Raw genomic sequence first — 18869 nt, forward strand, 5'->3', positions numbered from 1 at the left:
CATGATTTTTTAAATTATTTTGTAGCTGTTTCTGTTTGAAATAAAATTAGATCTAACACACTACTTGTTTCATTGTTGTTGTTTTTTCTCTAGAAAATAAATAAAGAATCAATAAGCATTATCATTCTTATTATTCAACAATTTAAATAACTTCCTTAACTATTTTGAATCACTAATGATCTTCAAAAAGTTCGCGTTGCCCATATGCTCTGCATCATCAGGATCCGTTTCGTGTTTTAGACTAGAATATCCATGAATTTATCACCATCAGCATCAGCCTTGTTTGATTTTCATCGGATGCCTGCTAGTAGTTGGTATCACGAGTATAGGGAAAGCGACGTGAAGAGAAGATCATCCAGTTTTTATCCTAGAACACAAGTTACCGAGTTAGTATTTGCATTAAATTGTCATTTCCGGAACATTTATTTGATCTAATTTACAATTACTTACCGATAATTCATGGAGAAATCCAATCGTCGCATAACAGGTGTAGATTCTAGTGGATGGACAACGTTCGTAGATGGACGACGGATAACAGCAGCATCGGTTACAGTTGGTTTGAGCAGTCGCCGGGGGAACAAGGAGGTTTATTACTTCGATGATAAAAGGTTCCAAGCCACCGGAAATACGTACAATCTTCGCGGAATTGTGGAACCCTTTTCCGATATGCATTCCTGCTTACTTTTTCGCACCGACTTTCAGTATTTTTTTTTTCACTCTAGTTTGATCTTTGCAAAACAACAACAAAAAAATGCACCCTCAAAAAACATATACATAGCTTTGCAAGATCCACAAACCGAAAAATAATCTATTTTCGGCAACATTTCGACAGAAACAATATACAACGTAAGGGATTAGTCAAATATTACGTAACGTAAAATTTGAAAATTTTAGACCCCCTCCCTCCCCACATAACAGCTTTTATACGGAAAATTTTAAATTTTTGTATGGACCGTAGCACTATGTGGGACCCCCTTTCTCCCCATTTTGCGTTGTGTAATGTTTGAATGATTCCGCAGGTAAACTCGTTTTTTAATTTTTATTGGTTAATATGTATGAAGAGATGATCGTTGTGTGTATAATTTACACGCCACCTATGAGTTAATTTTTGAGCGCGTGTAACAGAATGATGAAAAAACCATTTGAAGAAATGTGATGCTATGTTTAAACCGTTTGATACATGTGTTCATACCAATATCATTTTACAATATCTGCACAGTATCATGAACTGTAACTATTTCGTATGTATCACCTAAACCGTTCAGTACAATTTACAGCTTTAGGTATTTTATAGTCCAACATAAAAACGACTGTTTCTGATACTTTAACCGTACCAGTTGAAAGTGAAATACTGTAATGACTGTTAGACGAACTGTATTTTTCTATGCGGGATCGTAGAAAGTTTTTTGGAAGCCCCTAATCGCCCCAATCCAGTCCTGCCTCCTGCTGCCTGCGCTCATCACTGTCGTCTGAGTCCTGTGATTGGTGGTCGAAAGGGGGTCTTCCATTAAGCTTGCCTAGGCAAGAAGAATTCACGTTCAACTATCACTTCAATGACATCGTTTCGAGGGCAAACAAATAGCTCGGTTTTGTTCTGAAGGTAACAGAAGGTTTCAGCGACCCTCTGTGTCCGAGATCCCTTTACTGCGCTCTAGTTCGTTCTATTCTGGAATTTTCTGCGATAGTGTGGTGTCCGTTCCACGCCAGTTGGATTACCACGGCCAGTTGGAGAAAATTCCTGCGCCACGCCCTAAGAAATCTTCCTTGGCGTGATCCCAGTAACCTGCCTCCTTACGAAGACCGCTGTCGTTTATTGGGGATTGATACTTTGGAGAACAGGCGTTGTGTATCGCAAGCCGCTTTTGTAGCCAAGTTTCTTCAAGGGGACATCGATTCACCATCCCTTCTGGCTGATGTTAGCATCTACACGGAGAAAAACGAAAATACTAGTTAGTGTACGATGTATTAATTTTTCCATATAAAGCTCTTTTAATAATTGAGAAGATTGGAAATTATTTACTGAATGATTAAATTTAATACTTTACCATGCTTATCCACGATTTATTTTTTGTTGTGCTTATGAAGTGAATTTTGCTAATCTTGGGACTTGTTTAATATATATTTTCATTTGTTCGGTACGGTATCAACACAACATCGCGTTTTCCAGCATTCTTACAAATAATACGCGTTTTAGTTATTTTTCAATACGAGTGCTTTTTCACGCTGTTTCTCGAATGAATCTCGGAAAGGAAAACGGATACGTGGGCAAAATGCTTGAAATAGATGCCTAGCCGTTTATTACCAGCACTACCAGTCTGCTTCCAGTTCCGCCATTGTGTTGTGTTCAGCTATCATCAGAGACATTTGGCCCAGGAAAGTTGCCACAGAAAGCCATTAAAAGCTCAGCATTTGAGAGTAAAATGAGAAACCGATAATTACGAATATGATGGTAAGTTTTATTACCGTATCCGTATCGACACTTTGTGATCATTCTGTTAAACATTTTCCAGATTATTTTATGGGAGAGCTCCATTCCGGTCTTCGCGAGCAAGTCGGCAACAGCTGCGACAAGTGTGGGAAATTGATTGTGACCAAAGTTAAAAAGATTGGAAGATACACCAAGATATGATTCAAATACAAAGAAATACATGCGCTTTCCCCATTTTTACTTTTTTTCTTGCCTTTGTTTACTGTTACTGAAGAAAATGGCTTCTTTTATTCATCATATAGGATTTTAGAATTTTATGCCTTAAATGCATAATTATCAAAAAATCATTCTCCGATATAAAATACGTTTATACTAGCCAAAGCTTAATACATTAAAATGCAGCGCAATGAGTGATTAGACCGAATATGGTTTTAGAATGATATTTAAGCAATCTAGTATCTTATTTTCCTAGCGTGTACACTCCGGAGCGGAATCTGCGTAGACGGAATTTTGTCAGTCTCGGCAGTCGGAACACTCTATACGGACAGCATGACCCAACTAGATATATGGCAACGAAATTCAACGAAATTTATCATCTTTTCGATTTTAACATCACTATGACGACGCTTCGTAATCGATTAGAAATAGTTAAGTGTGCATTTCATGTAATGTTGATGTTTGTTGCTCGTTTTGTTTTTTAGTTTTACTTATATTCATTAAGACAAATTTTATGTCAGATGGATCAAATACAAATAAATAAATAAAGAAATAAACAGTATATTGTACTGTTATTGTATTGTCATTTTACAATATACTGTATTGTTTTTCCAATATATTGAATGGTACTGTTATAATACGTTATATTGTTTTTGTATTGTATTTTTTATCCGGGGTAGTTCCTTTATCAACAAAATGTACTCAATTCAACTATACCATATTTGAAGGGGCATAGTATTTTGTATCACAATTTGGTTGATTTAATCTCATTCATCATTTTTCAATATTTCCATGCATAGTAAATTTAAACACGGTTTTGTTGCTATGTTTACTGTAAGATTGTTTTCTGTGTATGTATCGACGCAATTCAACCGATGTAATAAAAATCCGATGTAACAGCAAAAATCAGATGCATAATAGTTACTGAAACCATATGGTTGCATGGTTGAATTGAAAAGACCCTAATGGTTCGTATCACTACATATTTTTTATTAGTTTTGTAAGGATTAAGGAAAATATTTTGATCAAATTTTGAATCGCTCTACTGGTCACCCTATTCGATTCTGCCGATCACTTGTCAATTGACAGTAAACAAACGCACATGTTGTTGTTTTCTTCGATTCCAGCTGGCGGCGGTACAATTTTTGCACGTTGTTCAGTTTAATTTTTGGTTTTCCTACAAATTTTCATCGGATTTCTCGATAAAATGTCATCATTTTTCCTGAAAGGAAAGCCCCGCACGGCAACAAAGCGAAAGGTATCGGGAAATTGTTTGAGTTGTTTCAAAATGAGTGGTTTTATTGGTGTAATCTCGATTGCAGTTCGAAAAGTCCAAGCCAAACAAAAAGGATGTTCCTGCGGCCAGGAAGGAGAAGGAAGAATCCGAGGAGGAAATCGACAGCGACGAGGAGGAGGAGCAAACATTTGCGGCTAGCGGAAAGAAATTCAACTTTGAGGATGAAGACGAGGGCTTCAAAGAAACGGCTCAGGACAAGCGTCTGCGGCTGGCCAAAAAGTATCTGAAGGAAGTGGAAGAAGCGGAACGAGTTCGGAAGGAAGATGAGGAGATTCATGATAGCGTTAGCACCGTGCTGAAGGAAGATTACCTGGAAAGCATTGGCCGGTTGTATAGGGAAGTTTCCACAAAGTATCAAGGATTCGATTTGGAGAAGGCGGTTAATTTGCGATGCAAACAGCAGCACCTGTCGCCGACTTGTTTGTGCCTGACGGAAAATGATCGATTCCTGTACGTGGCCAACAAGAATGGAATCATCGTGCGGTGGGATTTGACCAAGAAGGAACGATTGGCGGTTACCAAACCACAGAAGACAGCCGTGCTTGGGCTGGCAATTTCACACGATTTGAAGTTCCTGGTGGTGGCGGATGGAACAAACGAGATCAAAGTGCTGGATGGGACCACGTTGGAGGCGGTGAATACTTTGAGTGGCCATTCGGATGTCGTTACGGGAGTGGTGTTCCGGAAGAATACCCACCAGCTGTATTCGTGTGCGAAGGATCGAACGGTGAAGGTTTGGTCCCTGGACGAGATGCTTTACGTGGAGACATTGTGAGTAGTTCAAGACCTTTTATGTACCCTTTGTCTGTGTTCTGGGGTGACACCTGAGAGGTTTGGAGGGCTGTTATTTTTTTGTTGGTAAACCGATTTGTGAAATTTTTCCACACGTCGCGAGTTTTGCTTTTCGCATTTTTTTTTTTCAAATATTTTGAATCTAGAATAATTGTTATGAAAATAATACGGTGCCGGCGCATTCTTCTTCTTCTTGTTTCTGGCGTTACGTCCCAATTAGGACAGAGCATACTTATAGCTTAGTGTTCATATGAGCGCTTACACAGTTTTTAACTGAAGGCTTTCTTTGGAAATTGAACATTTTTGCATTTGTATATCGTGTGACAGGTACGTAGATACTCTCTATGCCCTGGGATGTCGAGAAAATCTTCAACCCGAAAAGATCCTCAACTAGAGGGAATCGACCTACGACCCTCAAAAGCTTGGTCTTGCTACGGCTATTTGAGCCGCAAATTCAAACCCTTTACTTTGCGATATTTGAACGGATTTTCGCTTGAGCTTGAGCTTGATTGGCCGCCCGTGGATGCTACTCCAGTATCGCCAGATCAGCTGCACTTACACAAGGAATCAACCGAATGACTACTTGGGACTAACAGGCATCCTCAGTGTATAAGTGCTGGTGATCTTATATTTTTAGGCGACAATGGTGCCTGCCATGGTGCCTGTCATAAGAACACTAAGCTGAGAAGCAGGCTCTGTCCCAGTGGGGACGTAACGCCAGAAAAGAAAGAAGAAGAATGGTGCCTGCCACGTCAGAATATATATTATACAACTACAAAGTGCGAGAAAAGGGACGGGCCTGGGATTGAACCCATGACCTTCTGCTTATGAAGCAGAAGCGGTAGCCATCAGACCACCAACCCCGTCATTTGCGATATTTGAACGGATTTTAAATTTTAAAACATATTTCGTGTCATTACCTCGACTCTTTTGAATGATTCGTGAGTGAGTCGCCCATCTCTACCTTGAACGACTATTAACGTTCGTTGAATAAATTTTATTTACGAAAAAAGCGTTTTCATAAAAGGTTCTTCAAGTTTGTCAGAATTTTTTCACCTCATGACGTAAGATTGCATCGCTGCCAATCTGTCTGAAGTGAAAAAATGCCAACAAACCCGCATCTTGTCACCTTTAATCACAGAAGAGAGGATCGATGGAGAGAAATCGATCATGCGACTTACGCCCTTATTCTAGCACACGCTTGATATAAAAGATACAAGCAGAAGCGAAGGGCACTCAAAACAACGAAACAAGAGTAGACAAGAAGGAAGTCAATTTTTCGTTGTTGGTGATATATAAATTCGCTGCTCGTGAGAGCGGTGAGAGCACACTCTCGCAGTGTTGGACGGATAGGATATTATCGCACTTCTCTTTCCTCCGGGAAATCGACTTTAGCGATAGGCTTATGATTATCGCCGTGACCGATAATTTCACTTCCTGCTTAGAATTAGGACTATATATAACACCACATAACACATTTATCCACTTCCAAGCACAAGGAAGTCGAATACTTAAAACTATTCTTCGGATGGATTAAATCCAGAGGCGACTCGTAACCTCACTTTTTACCTGTTCTACGCATCTAAAAATGCCTTTTTCGACATATTGAGATCATAAAGCAAATAGTAAATTATTGGAATCTTCCTTTCTAGCAAATCTTCACTTGATAGATGCAAATTGGCTGCATAAAATAAAGAATTTCTATTCGTGGAACAGGTAGATTTGAGGTTAGGGAATCGCCACTGATTAAATCCAAGAGCGTCTTAGGCTTAAAACTAAACAATCTTCCGGAAAGAAACCCGTAGCCGTAGCGGTGAACGCACAGCTATTTAGCAAGACCAAGCTGAAATACAAGCCATCATTGACTGTACAAATGTTTGTCTCAAAAGAAACTATAGGTTTGCAAAGATCTGTATTTTCTCAGACAGTCAAGCAGCTTTGAATGCTCTAAAGGCATTCACATGTAGATCAAAGTTAGTGTGGGAATGCATTCTTTCTTTGAAGCAATTGGCCAGTAGGAACGAAGTTGCATTGTACTGGGTGCCCGGCCATTGTGGAATTGAGGGGAATGAAATCGCCGACAATCTAGCAAGACAGGGTGCAGCTTCGAGCTTTGTCGGCCCTGAACCGTTCTGTGGTATTCCTGAGTGCACTCTCAGGATGAAACTGAAAAATTGGGAAATGTCCATGGTAGAATCCAATTGGAACGCCACGGATACATCCAAGCAAGCGAAAAGATTCATAAAACCCAGTCTAGCTAAAGCCCGGGCTATACTGAATCTTAATAAAGGAAATCTTAGGGTAATAACTGGCCTGATGCCCAAGTAGGTATCATCTTAAAAATATAGGAAAAATACAATCCTCTGAGTGTCGTTTTTGTCAAGCTGAACACGAAACTGCTGAGCATTTACTCTGCAACTGCGGAGCATTGCTTAATCAAAGAACGTTAACATTTGGAAAAGGGTTATTAGAGCCCTTGGAAATTTGGCAAGGTAGTCCTAATAGGGTAATAGACTTTATAAAACGAGTTGTGCCCAGTTGGGACAGTGTGACACATCAACCAATGTCTATCACATCTCAATTGTGAAAGGATATTTGATGAGCACCAAATAAAATATGGGTCATACCACAATATTCCTAAATAATGGAAGCAGTGGTTAAAAGGCTCTACAGATGAGGAAAAAAAATGAACCAGGCACTACTGACACACTCTGATTTGTGTTTTCTTTTTTTCACCCGAACAACGTGAGCCGTGCACAATTGATACGGATTCCGTCGCTCGCCTATAAAGGAGCATGCAACAGATTCAACAGATCAAACTCTACTGTCCAACAAGTTTCATCTGTGGTTTCTTTACAATTACCTCACGGATTTCTTTTGTTTTTTTTAATCTCCTCCATAATTTCGGAAATAAATCTTCAAAAAATTTTTGGAGACATTCTCGGAAGCGTTCATGGAAAAAATCTGTTTGAGAAACATCTTCGATAATTGCTGAAGAAATAAAAAGAGGATGTAGCGGACTTAAGGCGGCTAGGAGTCTACAACTTAATTCCGGACTGGTTACTTAAACAAGTGGCTTACGCGCCACCTAGTGTTCTATGTTGCCCGGCTAGATACTGACCGAAGAGTCAGCTCCCAAATGCTCAAAAATACGCGGAACAAGTAAGCAGACTCGTTACCCAGATTTGCCCCGAAGGAATCTCCTATTTCGATAACTGAAGCCACACGAACATAACCAAAAAATTCCACCAAACAACCGAACTCCCAAAACTCGACCTAATCCTAGTTATCATCACTGGCAGAGATATCGCCCCACTCAAGCCCATTCCGTTTTAGAAGACGGATTATTCAACGGACAACGGAACCAACCAGGACCGACAAAACGTGAAAAGAACTTTGAACTTTCTTAATCATACTAACTAACACGACATTTCCATTAACACAAGTACCTTCTGTAGAACGTATATTTGAACAATAATTTGATAACCTAGGTTCCCATGTCGGTCACGCCGACGGCCTTTTCTCTACAATCCCCTTTAAACTTCTGGCCCTAACTTGTGCGGATTTCTAAATTAACTTCTCTGTGTCCGTGCTAACACTCTTGCATGCAAGGTTTCGTTGAACGTACTCACGGTGTGTAGCTTACTACGTCCACGATGACGATATCGATGCCGATGGTCGCTCGTGGGATGCTGACGCTTCGACGAAGCTTGATGGACGGAAATGTGCTTGGAGTGCGTTGGTGACGGTCGCTACTCCCTTCCGGCTTCGAGCCGCCGGGCGAACTTTGGCGCCAGATCGCAGATGGATGCGCAACGCAAGGTGGTGCGGAGCAAGCTTCTCGGTCTCCTTTTTGTGCGATGTACGTACGGTTTCTATTTTTAGGGCGAGAAAGCCGTAGCTCACGCTTGGCTTTGGCGACACTATTAGCACATATTGGACACACATTAGAAGTCATTTACCTTTGAACTCGCTGACCGAAGTTCACTCGCACAATCTCTCACTGCTCAACTAGCTATCTTAACAAAAGCCTACACGGGAATACGGTTAGACAATTAATACGGGACAAAGTACACTTCACGTTTTAAGGTGAAGATGAATCGAAGCCAATGTTCAAATTTTCAAGACCACGGATCTGGAGAACCAACCATCCGTTTAAACTGAAAACTTAATCGATTGGTCACTAGCTGGTGGTGACCAATCGATTAGGTTTTCAGCTCAAACGGATGTTTGGTTCTCCAGATCCGTGCTCTTGAAAATTTGAACTTTGGCTTCGATTCATCTTCACCTTAATAACTTACAATTACAACACCACGGAAACTACATTGCTTCGTGATCCTTCTTCTACCACGATCTGGGACAAGGTGAACGAGACGATCTCTGTGACTCCTCAGATAGGACCCTCTGGTATGGCTCCAGGAAACGGAAGCTCAATGGTCTCCGTTAATCATGTTCGTGCAACTGTAGTTATAGAAATCTCCTTCCTTTTTGGATTGTCTACCCATTTCATGCTGTTGTAAAGCCGAGCATTCAGAAGCCAACTATTTCGGGGTTCCCTAGCCAAATAACGAGAACACGAAAAGTGATTCTCGTTACAGCGCTCGCATCTACGCTGCGTAGCGGTTAACCTCTCTACGCATAGAAAAGTTGCATGCAATTCTGAATATTGTTCGTTTCATATCGGTTTTTATAATGTCCATGTAACTTAAGTTGATAATTAAGTTTATTAATAATTAAATTAAATGAATTTCAATATAATTAAATAATTTTTAATAGAACAGTAATAAATAAATAAACAATTAACAAATAAACGAATAACAAAAAGGGCTACCGTTACAAGGAATCTCTGGGGAGCCTTAGAAAAATGCTTAGTTGAAATCTAAGAAAAATCTGAAAGGTAGTTTTATAGGATATTCCAAGAAATTTCTGAAGGCATTTTTGAGCTTGGTTGATTTTTGAAGATGTTGTGAACGAGAGTCCTAGTGGATGTTCTAGGGAAATCGATGGAAGAAAAACTGGATAAAATCCTGCAAGACTTTCTTGAAAACAAATTGAAAGAATTTTGAAAAGAACTGATGATTTATGGGAGAATCTTTGGAGAAATTCGTGATTATATCTAAGTTGTGGTTATCCTTGGAAAAATCCTGGTTGAATGCTGACTTCCTAGACAAATACCTAAATTAACTTCTGATGAAATCCCTAAGACAGCATCTATTTACTACGTAACGCTAGAATTGGAAATTTATGATCCCCCTCTCCCCTTACCGTTACGCTTTTTTGTATGGAAATTTTCAAAAAAATGTTTGAGTAGTAACGCTTGAGCCTACCCCCTCTCCCTTTGAGCGGTACGCAATGTGTGGGTGCCGCCTAAACAAACTCATAAAAAATACGTACATTAATAAAAGCAGTGATGATGACGTCCATCGTTTCTCGTGATTTATAAATCCACACCCCCCTCTGTCGCGCTTTTTCCATTACCTAATACATGCACGGTCACATTTTCAACGTACAATACCACCGTGAATCGCAAGTCAGTCCCATCTGTAAAAAGTAGACATTGAGAAAATCGACTTTGAAGATCAAAAATTCTTTTTCCATACGAATATTCAAAAAATTCCAGAAGATTTAAACATGTTCCAATCTTAATGAAACATTCACAATTTGCATTTCACTATGATATCTATCAGAAAAAAATAAAGATGCTCAGAACACGGTTCATATTTGTGTTACATGGTGCGGAATTCAGTAGTGTGACTGATATGCGGTTACTTTTCATTATGGGACAATTTGACTTGCTTGAGCTTGAGCTTGAGCTTGATTGGCCGCCCGTGGATGCACTCCAGTATCGCCAGATCAGCTGCACTTACACAAGGAACCAACCGAATGACTGCTTGGGATTAACAGACATCCTCAGTGTATAAGTGCTGGTGATCTTCTATTTTTAGGCGACAATGGATCCTGCCACGTCAGAATGCAGACCAATGAGGAAAAGGGGGAGGAATTGATGATGCATTGAACTGGCTCCCACGTAGACCGTATATTCCACTGCATCCACGCCAGTTCATGCGGGAGTGTATGGATTGGGGGAAAGGCATGGCTTTTGTGGTTAGCAGACTGCCTACACTGAGAACAGCGTTGCGGTTGAAAATACTATATCAGAGGGTTAAATTAAATACACAACGCCACTTGATTTGTGCAGACTAAATTCGCATTTATTTAGAATATTTTGTGCATTCAATTTTACCATGGCACCATTTCGAAAGTAAAAATTACTATATCATGGTTAAAAACTTGCAGCAGACCAGAATCGAACCGAGGATCTGGCGATTGTCAAGCGCGAACGCTAGCGGCTCGGCTATCGACGCGGTTGGAGTGAGAGGGAACAAAACGCAAATAAAAAGCGTTCATGATAGCTCAATCGTGGTTGGTATAGTAAATTTAAACACACGTTCATGGTTCTCATTACTGCAACGCTTGTTTCAGTGTATGTATCAGGCGTAAGAAAGGCGTGCGCGTGGAAGTAGGAAGCGTTAGGGAAACGGTTTCTTGTGCGTCTCTGGTTCTAGCGTTTGCTATGAACGAATAGTTTGAGTGTGATATATTTAGAATGGAAGATAGAAGCAAGTGAGAGATATACAACTACAAAGTACAAGGAAAGGGACGGGCCTGGGATTGAACCCATGACCTTCTGCATATGAAGCAGAAGCGGTAGCCATCAGACCACCAACCCCGTCGTTTATGGGACAATGCTTGCTGTTTTTTTCTTAATTTTTCCGAACAAATTATATTGTATCAATAGCTTTGGAAGATATGTTGCAAACTGAACGAAACTTAATGTTGACAAAAATGCAGATGTGACTGACTTGCGATTCACGGCAGAATACGTCTATCAAAATATATCATGAAACTGGTTAGGCGTGAATATATCATGGATCGTATCACCTAGGTGACTCCCAGATCTTTACCTTATCCCACTAACCTAATATGACAACTGAAAACTGTGGACAACTGGACAACTGTGGAGATGCAGAAGTATATTCGGTTTCTAGTAACAATGCACATTGGTCCCAAAGCCATATCTAGGAAGACAAAAATGATTGCGCCTAAACCGTCAATTTTAGATATATGGTGTCTTCGGCAAAGTTTCTCCATATTTTTCAGACATTTTTTTCAGAGATGTGAAATTAGGGTGGCCCACAAAGTTTACGAGATCAGCACATAAACTTTTTTGCTGACGCATTTAGGACTACACAATGTTCTACAATGTTTTAGAACAACCGATTTGGAGCAACTTTGCCGAAGAACCCAAATTTCTATCTCCTATGGTTCGCGAGTTATGATTTTTTTTAAACAAAAAAGTTAGGGTGATACTGAAAAATCGTTTTTTTCTTGATAACTTTTTATACGATAATTTCTCGCAAAAACTTTGTTCCGAGCACTTTTAGAACTTTCGATTGCGCAACTTTTTGCCTAAGAAATTTTTGTTCTATCTCTTATGGTTACAGCAGGGCTGGTAGTGGGTCACTTTTTAGTGACTTGGTCACTTTTTTCGACCTGGTCACTAAAAAGTCACTATTTCCAACAAAAAGTCACTAAAGTCACTTTTTTCAGAAAAATGGTCACTAAAGTCACTATATCCAACAAACAGTCACTAAAGTCACTATTTTCGCGATCTGATGATAATAAAATTGCAGGCTGTGTTAGCTTTTTAAACACAAACAGCAAGAAATGGATATTTCTTATTATAAAGACAACTATAGTGTGATTTGGAAATCGAAGTGTCAAGGTGGCTAATTTTCTGGAAGACTTCAGATGAATTATCCGTAGACATTTCCAAAGGAAAATGTAAAAAATTTCTGGGAAAACTTTTGGATAAGATTCTGACAAAACTTTGAAAGCAACTTTTGGATGAACTTTTTCAGTGAACTTTCTGCAGGAATCTACAGCTATAGAAGGGGGGCCCAGATAGCCGTAGCGGTAAACGCGCAGCTATTCAGCAAGACCAAGCTGAGGGTTGTGGGTTCGAATCCCACCGGTCGAGGATCTTTTCGGGTTGGAAATTTTCTCGACTTCCCAGGGCATAGAGTATCTTCGTACCTGCCACACGATATACACATGCAAAAAATGGTCATTGGCATAGTAAGCTCTCAGTTAATAACTGTGGAAGTGCTCATAAGAACACTAAGCTGAGAAGCAGGCTCTGTCCTAGTAGGGACGTAACGCCAGAAAGAAGAAGAAGAAGAAGAAGAAGAAGAAGAAGGTATCTTATACCGTATTAAAGAACATTATTCGAATTCCTCCGGCAGCTAAACATTGAGAAGAACAACCAAAAAAAAAACAAAAAGTTTGTCAGAAACTCGTCCAGGTCGACCAGGGGCAAGTACCGTTTTGACTCATATTACGGACACTTAAGGCTTCAGTAAAGTACAACTAATCCAAACACATATAAATTTGATTGTTCTGTACAACATTTTAGCGTAATAAGGCCTTGCAAACACTTGAATTTTGTATGGTGAGTGAAGATTTGGATTCCACATCTTTGATTCACTGTAATCAATAAAATAGTTCGACCTTTTCATGATTTTTATTCAGGACACAACCACATTTTTGCTTCATATTCCGGACAGCTTTTGAAAAACATAATTGTTTGACTGATTATAATTCCTCAATGATGATATCAGTGGCTGTTTCCTAAAGACAAATTCACTTGTTCATGAATTTCAGCAATAAATATGCGATTTCAATCGTTTGTCATTTTCAGGGTCGTATATCAGACACAACGTAAGGTTACGAGACGCTAATGAGTTTTATAATTGTTTTCAATAATATATTTATCGCGTGAGCAAATGAACAGATCTACAAGTTATTCAACGCGGGCGAAATCACAAGTTATGCGAGATTTATTGAAACGTTCAGTTGAAATATAGATACTTTAAGTTTACACATAGAATATTTTTTTTAATTCTTTATGCACACCAGTCTCATTTGTCTAGACTTCGTCAACAATAATTGTTATTTGGAAGGAAAATTTAATTTTACGGAAATTTCACTACAAATTTAGCCTGAGTTTTTTTTTTTTAATTTTTAGTTCTGTCAGTTTTTTTTTTGTTTTTCAGAATGTTCTGTAATTCATTAACGATTTTCATAACAATTTTGTCTACAACCAACAATTTTCCTTCGATTTATTCCACTGTTTAGTTTAGTTTGTATCTCTATTTCAAACTCTTCAAAGAATTTTTGACAGTTAGCTCCTCATGAACAGGAATTATGCTAAAAATTCTATCACGAGTTTGTTTTCCGGAGTTCGTGTATGTGATGTTTTTTTTTGTTTTATTTTTCATTTGATTGAAATCTGAAACATAAAACAGTAGCTTATATCAAGTTAATATTCGTCTCGTGAAAAAATACAATAGGTTAAATCTTCAATTCGCCATCTTTTCGACAACTTATGGCAATCAACTTTTATACTGAACAGATAAATGTGAAGAAATATTTCAAATTAATACAGTTCTCTACATTCTAAATTTACCCAATATGAAGATTGGTTAATATACACATAGAATATATTTTCATTTCTAGTCATTTTATGGCTAATACTTGTTGTTTTGAAGTCACTTTCAGGTCACTTTTTGGTCACTATTTGGTCACTATTTTCATCATTTTGGTCACTAAAGTCACTATTATTTTGCTGCCTGACTGCTACCAGCCCTGTTACAGAGTTATCAGAAATTTTCTTCGAAAAAAATGTTGTTTTCAAATGCCGATATCTCCGAAAGGCGCAAACGGATTTTCAATCTTTTGTCAGCATTAGAAAGATTATCTTTTGTTCTGTTTATGGTGAAAAAACTGTGAGGACGTTTTTTGTTTGAAACGATTGACAAAATTTTGAAAATAATATGTTTTTTAACCGAAAATTGTCCATAACATGAAAAATATTCTAGATAGCTCTTTGGTGCCTTCAGCAAAAATGTGCAAAATTGAAAGTTCTGAAAGTGCTTCATACAAACTATTCATAAAAAATCAACGCTTTAAGATATATTCACCATAAACCGAATTTTATATGGTTAAGAAAGCGAACAAAGAGATATTTGCTAGAACAATCGAAATAACTCTATGTAGAGTCATTTAAAATTGAATTATCATGTATTGATATCGATCATAGTAAGCGGAATCTGAGGAGTTTAAAAGAGGAAAAGTATTTGCTGAAGCAGTTTTCGATTGATCAAGACCCACCTTCTGGTTCGTTACCTTAGACAAGTATTTGGGATTTATATCTGGTTCAAATTCAAGATTCATACATTCTTCAACAGGCGAATGCTGCCCTGACTAATTCGTTGTGGCAGATTTATTGGATTTGATTGAATTGAATGGGATAAGTTGGATGCCCAGATAGAACAATTGCAGATACTTCTATATTTCAATGGGAGGATATCACGGGAAGTAAGGTTTTGGTAATTTGAAGGAATTCTTCAAAGTATACGTTTTGTTATCCTTTAGGGTTGATAATATAATAAACGGGACCGGTATTAAACGCATGACCTTCTGCTTAGTAAGCCGAAGCGGTAAAAATTTATAACCAACCACGGCATAGGTTAGCGGGACAAACATTATGTCGCGAGAAATAACAAGACTTCGTTTATGGATTAATGTTCCTTGGATCACTGTTAACGTTCAACGCGCCGTCATCGTAATCATCGTCATCATTGAAACTTCAAAAGCAGTTTTTCTGTTCGAAAACAAAAATTATTCGATAAAAATGTGTTCACTGTGTTTCGATTGGAGAATAGAATACAGTGAACACATTTTCCTAAAAAAAATTTCTTGATTTTGAACGAAAAAACTGCTTTTGAAAATTCTGAAATCAATGACGGATCCTGCCCCCTTAAAACTGCTTCAGCAACTAACTTTCCCTAACTCCTAAAATTTCGCTTACTGTGATCGATCTTATTGCATTACATATATTTTCATTTTTAAATGATATTCCGGTTGTTCCAGCAAATATCTCTTTTTTCGCTTTCATTATCATATAAAATTCGGTATATGGTGAATATATCTCAAAGCGTTGATTTTTTATGAATAGTTTGTATGAAGCACTTTCAGAACTTTCAATTTTGCACATTTTTGCTGAAGGCACCAAAGAGATATCTCGAATATTTTTCATGTTATGGACAATTTTCAGTTAAAAAACATATTATTTTCAAAATATTGTCAATCGTTTCAAACAAAAAACGTCCTCACAGTTTTTTCACCATAAACAGAACAAAAGATAATCTTTCTAATGCTGACAAAAGATTGAAAATCCGTTTGCGCCTTTCGGAGATATCGGCATTTGAAAACAACATTTTTTTCGAAGAAAATTTCTGATAACTCTGTAACCATAAGAGATAGCACAAAAAATTTCTTAGGCAAAAAGTTGCACAATCAAAAGTTCTAAAAGTGCTCGGAACAAAGTTTTTGCAAGAAATTATCGTATAAAAAGTTATCAAGAAAAAAACGATTTTTCAGTATCACCCTAACTTTTTTGTTTAAAAAAAATCATAACTCGCGAACCATAGGAGATAGTAATTTGGGTTCTTCGGCAAAGTTGCTCCAAATCAGTTGTTCTAAAACATTGTAGAACATTGTGTAGTCCTAAATGCGTCAGCAAAAAAGTTTATGTGCTGATCTCGTAAACTATGTGGGCCACCCTAATTTCACATCTCTGAAAAAAATGTCTGAAAAATATGGAGAAACTTTGCCGAAGACACCATATATCTAAAATTGACGGTTTAGGCGCAATCATTTTTGTCTTCCTAGATATGGCTTTGGGACCAATGTGCAATGGTTGTCTAACTAAAATTCCTCCCCTTTCCCGCATTTGGCGTGGCCGGCGCCGTAATTGACAGTCAACAATACGTTCAGATTTTGCGAAATAATCGCGTTTTAAATGTGGGGTCAATATGATTCGGGCCCAGATATCCGCACGGTAAATGGGCAGCTATTCAGCAGGACCAAACTGAGGGTCGAATCCCATCGGTCGAGGATCTCTTCGTAAAGGAAGTTTTCTTAACTTCCCATGGTATAAAGTATCTTTGTATCTGCCACACGATATACACATTCAGAAATGGGTAATCGGCAAAGGAAGCTCTCAGGTAATAACAATAAGCTGAGCAGCAGGCTCTGTTCCGGTTGGGACGTAATGCAAGAAAGAAGAAGATTGATTCCATTTTCAAGAAAATTATTTTGGAGAACTATTTTTTTCAAGATATTGGAATGAATAAATGCGTAATACAAAAAAAACTCGTGAAAATGCACCTACCTACGTTCCAAAAAGTTTCACAAATCGATTCACTATCAAAAAAGTTTCAGCTCTTTAAACTGCTCTGGGATCATATTGATCCCAGACCACAAACAAAGAGTTAAATATGTCTAGATTTACATTACTGAATAACTTTGAATTTTCAGATACGGTCATCAAACCCCAGTGACGAGTATAGATGCGCTCTCACGGGAAAGAGCAATCACCTCCGGAGGAACCGATTGCTCCATTCGCATTTGGAAGATCGTCGAAGAGTCCCAGTTGGTGTACAACTGTCCGCCCAGCACCGATAGCGTCGAGTGTGTCAAGCTGATCGGTGATGAGCACTTTTTATCGTGTGGAACCGATGGCTCGCTTTCGGTGTGGAGCTCGGGCAAGAAGAAACCCATGAACACGGTTCAATTTGCCCACGGGAAAACTGCAAATGGGGAAGCAAACTGGATCACTGCCATCGCGTCCCTGCTGAACACGGATGTCATCGCTTCCGGTTCGTGCGATGGATTTGTACGCGTCTGGAGATTGGTCGGAGGCAGCAAAACGATAGAACCCTTGATGGAAATTCCGGTGGAAGGGTTCGTGAATGCTCTGACGTTCAGTAGCGATGGAAAGCAGTTGATCGTCTGCGTCGGCCAGGAGCATCGACTTGGGCGATGGTGGACGCTCAAGCAGGCAAAGAATCGCACCATGGTCATTCCGTTGATTGTGACCGAGGACGAAACGAAGGGTAAGCGGAAGAAGAAGTTCGATCAGTAATGGCGGTTAATAAATGTTCGATGTACGTTACGAAAGTTGGTAATGATTCAATGATAGAATAGTCAGAAAGCCGTGATATCTCGTTGGGACACACTCTTATGACGAATAGCGATTCATATGTATATATATTTTCATCTCTATTATCTGGTTTGTGATATACATCGTTTACATAGTCTTCTAGATATTTGATTGATCCGTAGTTTAGTGAACTTCCTTCGGATTTGCTGATGCGGGAATTCATGGGCTTTTAGCTTATACTGGTATGATATCTACCACAAACATACAGGAATGTGTAATCTCGTACCGTCTACAGTTTTATCTAGTTCCTTTGGTTCTCTGATATTAAAATGATTACGAAATGTGATATCAAGATTGTTTCGTAATTACGTCTATTGGTAGGTAGGTACAAACACAGTTGATTAAATTCGCGCTCTTTGGCCTGGATACTTCCCTTTACATTTGGGTTTTGGGTGTGAGGTGGATATAGAGCTCGCTATCTCGAAACTGGAGTAGCAAACACAGGAATCAAGATGTAGAATCTGAGTGGGTTGCGAAGAGGAGGGTTTTCGGTGTTGCTTTCAGCAATGCTCGGTTTTATTTTACAGTGGATGCGGATTTCTGATGCTTAACATCTATACATGAATCTGTTTATATTCACTAAAGCTTCGTGGGGAACTGCTTGGTTTCATTCAATTTCGCTAGGTGCTGCTTCCTTTATATGCAAGCTTTCCATTTTCTTCTCAATCGCATTTGGATTTCTCAATTCCGCATACCGATGTGTACATTTAACTATAGGTAGTTTCTCTTTTCCCAATCTAATTGATCTGTCTACAACTTAGCTATGAAATGTAATTAGTTTCAGTTTGGTTTTTGGGTCCTCGTTTTTTTTTTCTTATTGCATGTTTCATTTCTCATTTCAATTTACGTAAATTCATCTAAGATATTGTTTTTATTTTGCTTTATAGTATGAGTTTGTTGTAGAATTCCCGCTAAAACGTTAGTGCTGTAGTTAAGAAATTTGATTTTTTTTTCTAAGAGTTCCTACGCCGATATTTTTTAGCAATTCATGAAGCTATTTCAAAAGT

At 38.6% G+C, this 18869-nt stretch overlaps 1 protein-coding gene and 1 long non-coding RNA gene across 2 annotated transcripts; both read left to right on the plus strand.

Annotated features, from left to right (window-relative positions):
* The first annotated feature begins 2025 nt into the window (after window positions 1-2025).
* On the plus strand, window positions 2026-2655 carry LOC110675389. The gene is made up of 2 exons (XR_002499442.1): window positions 2026-2449; window positions 2511-2655. It is a non-coding gene; the product is annotated as an uncharacterized LOC110675389 (long non-coding RNA).
* A 1084-nt stretch (window positions 2656-3739) lies between these two features.
* On the plus strand, window positions 3740-17819 carry LOC5576023 (U3 small nucleolar RNA-interacting protein 2). The gene is made up of 3 exons (XM_021840274.1): window positions 3740-3902; window positions 3967-4712; window positions 17178-17819. The coding sequence occupies exons 1-3, from the start codon at window positions 3852-3854 to the stop codon at window positions 17782-17784; spliced, it is 1404 nt and encodes a 467-aa protein (XP_021695966.1). The 5' UTR covers window positions 3740-3851; the 3' UTR covers window positions 17785-17819.
* Window positions 17820-18869: the final 1050 nt, after the last annotated feature.

The sequence above is a fragment of the Aedes aegypti genome, chromosome 1 (assembly GCF_002204515.2).
Source record: "Aedes aegypti strain LVP_AGWG chromosome 1, AaegL5.0 Primary Assembly, whole genome shotgun sequence".
Classification (NCBI taxonomy): domain Eukaryota; kingdom Metazoa; phylum Arthropoda; class Insecta; order Diptera; family Culicidae; genus Aedes; species Aedes aegypti.